Genomic DNA, 8,829 nt, shown 5'->3' on the forward strand with positions numbered 1-8,829 from the left:
ACTTTATTGTAAATAACGATGCATCTCGTTTATATGTAAGATTTTGTGAATTAGTAACAGCTTATATAGAGTAAATCATTTTTCTTGGCTATTTTACAAAAGTCTTTCTTTCTTTATTGAAATGTATATTTACTTTATATATTTAATTATGAAGAGCATTTTATGTAGTCTAATTGAATAAATCTATCTAATTAAATATATATATCTGCAAACATACATATACAACTCCTATTATAAATATAATATAATCTATTTTTTCTGTTATTAGAAAATTTACATTTGAATAACTATTTCTACGAAATAGTTAATCAATGCAAGTATATAGAGTAATTTGTCAATGTGAGGTTCAATCATTGACTAACTACTTTATAGATAAATTATCGACTGAGGATTGACAATCAGTGATAAAATAATTAGTAAAAAAAAATGAATAAATGCTCTTAATTGTTCAATCAAAATCCATAATTGCTCACTTTATTAATTAATTATTAATAATTGAAAAAACAAATACGTCTTTTCTCATTTCTAAGCAAAGTAATGAAGTTTTCTATTGTTTTTTGTTTTCAATCAATTGCTCACTTTTTGTTTGTCGGCTCTTCAACTTTATTTTATTTAATACTTTTTATTTATGACGTCATAAGTGGGAAATACGTTATACGCATGCACTTCAACAAATTCAAGGTGCAAGAGCACTTTGAAAAAAATGAAAATAAAGTTGGCATACCTGCTGTTGCAGTTCTATGCCAACTTTTTTGTGGTACATAGAAGCTCACAAGTCCCCTTTTTTATCTATCCAGTTTCATTTTTGTTACTACTGGGACCACCAGTAGGCGATAGTAGGTTCTTAACACGATGACGGTACAATACTATGAAAGAATACTGTATTCTTACAGTATTCTTACAGTATACAGTATTCTTTGATAGTATATGATAGTATGTGATATATTCTTTGATAGTATATATGTTACTGGAATAGTGGGAAATCCGGCAATGCTAGCAATACTTCGGCATTGTCCTCAATGCAAAGTATCTTTTGACAAAGTCCGAAACAGAAGAATTTGTACGGACTTTTCCTAAGCATTGAACATAATACTTAGACATTCTATAGAACACCAAATGCTACTTACATAAGGCAATATTAAAAAGAATACATTATCGGGCAACAGGCACACACAGCATACGCATCCCCCCCCACAAACAACCCACACCCCGCTCCCACACACACATACACAAAAGCGAGCATAGTGCAGGTGTTGAGAGTGTGTGTGTCGCTATACTTTGCGCACTTGTAGAAATTGCAACTGACCTTATACCGATATATTATTATGCAGGGTCTATTATTACTTATCGTAGTAGAAGATTATATTATGTTTAGACAGATATTCATAGAGATTACCGTAAAAAATCTGTATCTTTTGTTCGTTATCGTATCAGAAGATAAGCGGGTTTAGAAGGAAATATTTTATTTCTACTTTTTTACTTTACTGATTCCTCATTGGTCATGCCCAAGAATTTCCAGGAAATGTGAGAAATATGAATACATTTCCGACTTTGTCAAAAAACGCTTTGCATTGAGGACAATGTCGGGTTATTGCTAACATTGCCGGATTTCCCATTATTCCGGAACAGATATATTTATAAATTGTAAATATTCGAAGAAGACTTGATAGAAGTCAAACAAGAGAATCAATATATTTCAAATAAGATATTTCAAAATTAGAATCTAAAGATATATAAAATAATTAACGCTATATTATGTTTATATTTATATTTAACAATAAGTAACATTAACGAATAAATATGTGACTTTTCCAAATTTTAAATAGAATTTCGTAAGAAAACATATTATATGTTTTATTACTTGGTTACAGATAGATTCTATGATGTATTATTCGTTTGATTATTTTATCTGATTAATTTTTTTACCTACTTTTCGCAACAATATTTTCTAACGAAAAATGATTATACAAACTTTCCTAGAAAAATGAATAGGGTTATTTCTTAGAACTCATTGTCAAATTAAATATTCTGTAGTATTGCTTATATACGAAAATTGCGCTTCAAAACTGAGTTTATAGATGAGACGCATCAATTACTACAGCATAGGAATATTTTCATAGTTCAGAATAGCCAACTGTAATCATTTTTACTTTCAAAGTTTTTTTATTCATTAAAACTGTAAATAAAAAAAAGTCTTTAACGAAATACGCGAAAATAGTATTTTATTTATTATATAAAAAGTATTTCTATAATCCGTCATGGTTTTTATGTTTTATAAGTGTAACTGTTGATTTTACTATTATTTGTACCTTGGAACTTGAACTATGGTTTCTAGACGGTTGTGATAAGCCTATAAAGTGTCAAATATTTGACCAAAATTTGTATTACATGTGAACAGTGGATATATATTCGAGGAGTATCGGATAAAATATACCGTCGTATTTAATTTATTTTTCATAAAATAAGATATTAAATAGTTTGAATATTATTCTTTTGAAACATAAAGTTAATTTTATATATATTCATGAATAATGAAACCTACGAGTGATCCAAAAGTTTCTGGCGCCAAAACTACCACATCAGAGGTTAATGTAAATGTTTATTCTATTTTTTTCCATTAATTCAAAAATGTCACGAATAAATTTTATCATTGAAGTGTAAGTTGAAGTACACTTTAGTGTGAAGTGTAGTTGAAGTGTAGTTATGAGTACAATTCTATAGAAAAGAAATATATTTTAAATATATATATATTAAAATACATTTTAAAAACAACACACAACATTTGATTAAAGTCCATTCTTAATGGCAGTTAGTTCAATTTAAATTATAACATAATCGAATTTTAGTAAAAATATTTTTAAGAATTGTTTGTTGATTATAACATTACTGAAAAAACGTTATCGTCAAAAATAACATGTTTTAGTAGAAGAGTAGATAATTAATCATTTCCTTGAACAATCAAAGGAGATGATATAAAACTATTTACTTTATTTTACTTACACAGGCTAAAGTTAGAGAATCTTTGCACGATTTGCAACCAACAGCTATGGACAAGGAAAATCTAGTTGGCGGTGGAAGAACCCTCAAAACAGATTCATCGATCAAAGATGCCTTAAAGAAGTATTGAAAATATATTTACTTTATTTGTTTTGTATGTTAGATGAATGTATTCCGCAAGAAATAATATTATTGTATGATTTTGTACAACAGAGATATTGAAAGCACAACGGAGAAACCAAAAATAGCAAAACAAAAGCACAAAAAAGTTATTTGTAAAAATAAGGCAGTTCAAACAAGTAGAGGAGAGCTGATTCAAATCGAAATAGAAGATTTAACCTCTGAAGGTATATATCAAATTGTGTTCGCAATAAATGTGTATCGAATGAGGAAGTTACACAGATCTCTAATTAAATTAATAATGTGTTTTTGCATTGCAGCTGGTCCAAGCGAGAATTATTGGCAAGTACTAGCAGAAAGACGACGAATAGCACTTAATGAAACGCTAGATGAAAATAAAATATTACATGAACGCATAGCATCATTGCAGGAAGAAAATCGTTTGTGTAACGAAATGTTGAACGAAACACGGGCATTAGTTGAAGTATTACAAGTAAGTGAAAGGAAAATTTATTGCAATTAGTAATTAACGAATGATTTTGATAATGATGATGTACATATAAATATATATATTTATATATATATATTATGTTTTATTTACAGGAAATGATTGAAGATGATAGCAATGGCATACACAATTCATTGGAAGATAGTGCTCTTTAATTTTATATTATATTTTCAAGAGTGATTCACACAAATATTATTTTTATACAGTAACTCCATATTGTATAAAAGCCTAAAAAAAATTAAAGATTATTAAACAATTTTGTATTTAAGTTATATATTGAGTTTAATGATTTAAACATTTATTATTAATTTAAATAAATATAAAATATATAAACGTTATTTTTGTCTAAGGCAGAAACTTTTAGATCCCTCATAGATTTCATTATTCATGAATATATATAAAATTAACTTTATGTTTCAAAAGAATAATATTCAAACTATTTAATATCTTATTTTATGAAAAATAAATTAAATACGACGGTATATTTTATCCGATACTCCTCGAATATATATCCACTGTTCACATGTAATACAAATTTTGGTCAAATATTTGACACTTTATAGGCTTATCACAACCGTCTAGAAACCATAGTTCAAGTTCCAAGGTACAAATAATAGTAAAATCAACAGTTACACTTATAAAACATAAAAACCATGACGGATTATAGAAATACTTTTTATATAATAAATAAAATACTATTTTCGCGTATTTCGTTAAAGACTTTTTTTTATTTACAGTTTTAATGAATAAAAAAACTTTGAAAGTAAAAATGATTACAGTTGGCTATTCTGAACTATGAAAATATTCCTATGCTGTAGTAATTGATGCGTCTCATCTATAAACTCAGTTTTGAAGCGCAATTTTCGTATATAAGCAATACTACAGAATATTTAATTTGACAATGAGTTCTAAGAAATAACCCTATTCATTTTTCTAGGAAAGTTTGTATAATCATTTTTCGTTAGAAAGTATATCTAATTAAAATTCTTAATTTGATGTAAGCTTAAATATTTAGTTATTTCCCTTCTTATCAAATATCTTAATCTTTCATCTATCCATAATGAAATTACATTTACTATTTTAAATATGCTTCTATGTCAATGGCCATACCGCGCTAAAAGCACTAGTTCCCGTTCGATTACTAAAGTCAAGCAGCGCTGGGCACGATTAGTACTTGGATGGGTGAATCGCTTGGGAATACCGTGTGCCGTTGACGCCAAGACTCTGCCTAGTTACTACCTAGAAGCTGGTGCCAAGCACAGGCACAGGAGAGGGTTCGAGGGTGAGGCTAGCAACCTACCCTCGATAAAAAAACAATAAAGTCGCTCCCAGAAATAGCAATAAAAAAGCTATTATAACAGGACGAAGTCTTAATAAAAAGAAGAAGAAGAAATATGCTTCTATTAACAAGGTTGATTTTATCTTGTTCATAAACAGATTACATTTTTACTTTGGAATATAAATACCAAATGATAAAACCAACAAGTGAAACGAAAGTTCAAAACTTGGTATTATATTTTCTTTTTATTCTTTTATCAATGTCGTGGAAACATTTAATAATTGATTAGATATTTTCTTTGTTAGACTTATTGTAGAATTGGATTAGTATGAAGCTAAATTTTTTTAAATAGTCTGAGCAACAAGTTATAACATATGATAAAAGCACACCCTAAGTAACGGTTGATTTAATTTACATTATTTCGCAAACGAATATTAGTAAATACATTTAAATAATTATTCCTTTATCAATACATGCTGGGAAAAAATTATTGCTAAAAATAACATAATTTAATAGAAGGTTACATTAATCGAGCATTAATTCAGCTAAGGGATGTAATATATCATAGTTTTCTGTTTTATTAAAACAGGCTAAGGTCAGAAAGTCATTTGCACATTCTATAGTCAGAACCTATGAAAAAAGGATCCTGAGTGAGACTGAAAATAGTGTTACGACAGAATTACCAATTCAAGATACAGTAGAAAAGTATTTATACAAATTCATCAAACATACAATACAAATAAAGTAAATATATTTTCAATACTTCTTTAAGGCATCTTTGATTGATGAATCTGTTTTGAGGGTTCTTCCACCGCCAACTAGATTTTCCTTGTCCATAGCTGTTGGTTGCAAATCGTGCAAAGATTCTCTAACTTTAGCCTGTGTAAGTAAAATAAAGTAAATAGTTTTATATCATCTCCTTTGATTGTCCAAGGAAATGATTAATTATCTACTCTTCTACTAAAACTATATAAGTACTGTAAAACTTATAACTATATATACTTATAGCTTATAAAGTTTTTCCCTTATTGGCGGCTGTTATTGTGCTAATGGTTGCATGATGTACTTTACACCTGTGTGTGCATATTAAGTAGTGTGTACTGTACATCGCTTCGTGATAGTTTTTAATTAATGCATTATTTAATATTCTAAGTTCTACTAATAATTAATATAGCACACCTAAAGTTAGGTGTGATATGTATGAAAAATACACATGATCGTATTTTTCTATTTTTATTAAATTTTTCTAATTTTTTTTTCGTAATAAAATCGTTTTGATTAGTAGAGTCCCCACATTTATTTGTAGAAATTTGACAATACTTGTATTAAACTAGTATGCTGATATATACTAGTATGTACCAGTATTTTTGATTTAGTCATATTTGCAATAATCATTAGCTTTGGCAGTTGATTACAGCAAAAAGTACGTATACCCATTAGCATATAAGTTTAGAAAATACGTGGTTGAACTAGGGTGTCAGAGGTGCCCCGGGCATGTTTTCTAGATTAGGCTTTTGCACTCTGGTAGTATACAAGAGGACTGTGGAGTGAATTTATTAGTGTGTATAGTTGTTCTTTTTAAATATGTATAATAAGCAAGCAGGTAGCATACTTTTGTGAGCAAATGTGAAAGCTTTAATTTTAAGTAGGTAGGATTCAGGAAATGCATTAGGCTTGCTTCCATTCCGAAGTGGAAATTCTGCCTCCTGGTTTATACAGAATTGTTACAAAATTATATCATTTTATTCTATTATGCTTGCTTTCATACATAATATTGTTAAGGGCTTTACGAAAATAAACAAAAACATAACTTTTTATCCTATACAAAGATAAATGTTGTATTTAACAAATTTATGCATTTACGGTTTATTGGAAATTGATGCACTAAATTATTAATATCATAGGCTGGGTCATAAAAAATTTCCACCATTAAGATATTCATTATAAAATTATTCATTTTATTAAATTTTTATCTCACTTATTACAATAATAAAAAATATTGTCAATATACGAGAAATTTTCTGAACATAAACAAATAGGTTATGACACTATTAAGTAGCAAAAGATAGTGTGTCCACGGAGAAATCCGCAGCGATCAGACGCTCAGAGCAAAATTTTATTTACTCTGACTAACTTACTAAGTTTACTAAGGACTTAGTACGGTCGAAAACGTCCATTGATAGTTAAATATTTCAATTGTTAATGGTAATCGTTCATTAAATTAATATTATCAAATAGTGATCAGATTTTTTCTAATAAGGTATTTTATAAGATAAAGTATCACTGTGAATTATTGCACTAACTTAAAAGTCATGGGTTTAAATATTATTGAAAAATAAACAGCAAAATTATAAAAGTGCTCGTAAATAAAATATCTTATCGTATTTCATTTTAGAGTGCCTTTATTTATATAGAGTTATGCAAATGTAAAGTGTTAATGTGTTATATAATGTTCTTCATTTTCACAAAAAATACATGGGTATCTATGCATTTTCTCTATATTTCTTTCGTATATATATATATATATTATTATATTATAATATAATATATATATATTATTATATTACGGTTAAATAGATAGAATAAAAATATTTACCTAGTTACTATCATTACATTTGTATATGTTTGTGTGAATATTATATATAATTATTGTGTGCATAATAATCTAATTATTACTTAAATATTGAGTTATCATTATACCTTACATAATATAATATATTTACAAATACTTATTTATATCGCTTAACAAAAAGAAATAGAATAATTTCCTTAATAACAAATAGAAGTGCATATTTATTTGCACTTCTTAAAATTACATATTTTTGTTATTAATCAAATTGTAAAATCGAACTATTTCATGATTGTATTTATTCGTTAATAAGATATTAAAAGAAAACAGTTTTTTTTTATAATATATATATTAATAAAATGAGTAGTCATTGAGAAAACAAAGACACGTCGATTTGTTAATTACAAAAAATGTACATATATGTTACGAGCAATATATTACTGCGGGCATTGTATAGAATGTCCGCAAAATATATATTGCCTGTAACATATATATGTTAACGTAAATTAAGCTGTTCAGATAATATTGTTTTTATATATATTTATCATACATAACTTCATACTTATATATTATATTATTATAATGTAATAAAATGTAACATAATTAAAATACAAAATGATAACGAAACAAATATAAGTGGTATAAGAGAGTTTAGAACGTAAAATTACAGAAATATATGTGTATGTATAGGTATCTATCGAATGTATCGATATAAATATCGAGTCACTTGTAACAATGATTTACGAAGAATTTTAATTGAATTTGTTCGTGTATACTGTTTATATTCTTATTGCATATGTTTTTACGTTACATATGCATTATTCTCTTTTTTAAAAATCACTTACGAGTTTTGTTAATCTTATCATATATGATTTGTACCCTGTTAATTATTTACTAATGTGTCAAACATAATTTAAACTTATGTAATGAAAGAGTGCTTACTATTCAATTGTAATAGAATAATGATATTGTTTTTTTTTCTTTTTTAATTTTAAGGCAAGTAAGATATACAATAAAAAATGTTTATACTATATTTTATCCTAAAAGCACACAGTCAATGATAATTGTACAATAATATGTTCTCTTTTATACAATTTATGTATATGACGATATATAGATAGATAATATTTCTTATTACTTTAAAATTATATTCATTTTTTCTCGTTTACTACAATTCATCACAAATTTGTGCACGTGAGTCTCTATTGCATTGGTATTCTCATATAAACCATAACTTTTATCATACAGAGTGAAATACCTAATAAATACTCTAATTAACTTCTAAATTATGTATTATATAAAAAATCATATATAACTTTCTCTTTTTAATACACAAATTTGATACGATACAAAATA

The 8,829-nt window shown here is 26.9% G+C and overlaps 1 protein-coding gene and 1 pseudogene across 3 annotated transcripts; both read left to right on the plus strand.

The window, feature by feature from the left end:
* Positions 1 to 2,243: 2,243 nt before the first annotated feature.
* LOC122522209 (geminin-like) lies at positions 2,244 to 3,895 on the plus strand. 3 transcript variants are annotated; one of them, XM_043643051.1, is made up of 5 exons: positions 2,244 to 2,585; positions 3,005 to 3,120; positions 3,211 to 3,344; positions 3,438 to 3,610; positions 3,721 to 3,895. In XM_043643051.1, the coding sequence occupies exons 1-5, from the start codon at positions 2,532 to 2,534 to the stop codon at positions 3,778 to 3,780; spliced, it is 537 nt and encodes a 178-aa protein (XP_043498986.1). In that variant the 5' UTR covers positions 2,244 to 2,531; the 3' UTR covers positions 3,781 to 3,895. The 3 variants fall into 3 exon arrangements, with proteins under 3 accessions (XP_043498986.1, XP_043498985.1, XP_043498987.1); XM_043643050.1 differs by having other exon boundaries at positions 2,245 to 2,591; XM_043643052.1 differs by having other exon boundaries at positions 2,575 to 2,657.
* Positions 3,896 to 4,721: 826 nt separating this feature from the next.
* On the plus strand, positions 4,722 to 4,841 carry LOC122522679 (annotated as a pseudogene).
* Positions 4,842 to 8,829: the final 3,988 nt, after the last annotated feature.

The sequence above is a fragment of the Polistes fuscatus genome, unplaced genomic scaffold (genome assembly GCF_010416935.1).
Source record: "Polistes fuscatus isolate 324 unplaced genomic scaffold, CU_Pfus_HIC Scaffold5, whole genome shotgun sequence".
NCBI lineage: Eukaryota > Metazoa > Arthropoda > Insecta > Hymenoptera > Vespidae > Polistes > Polistes fuscatus.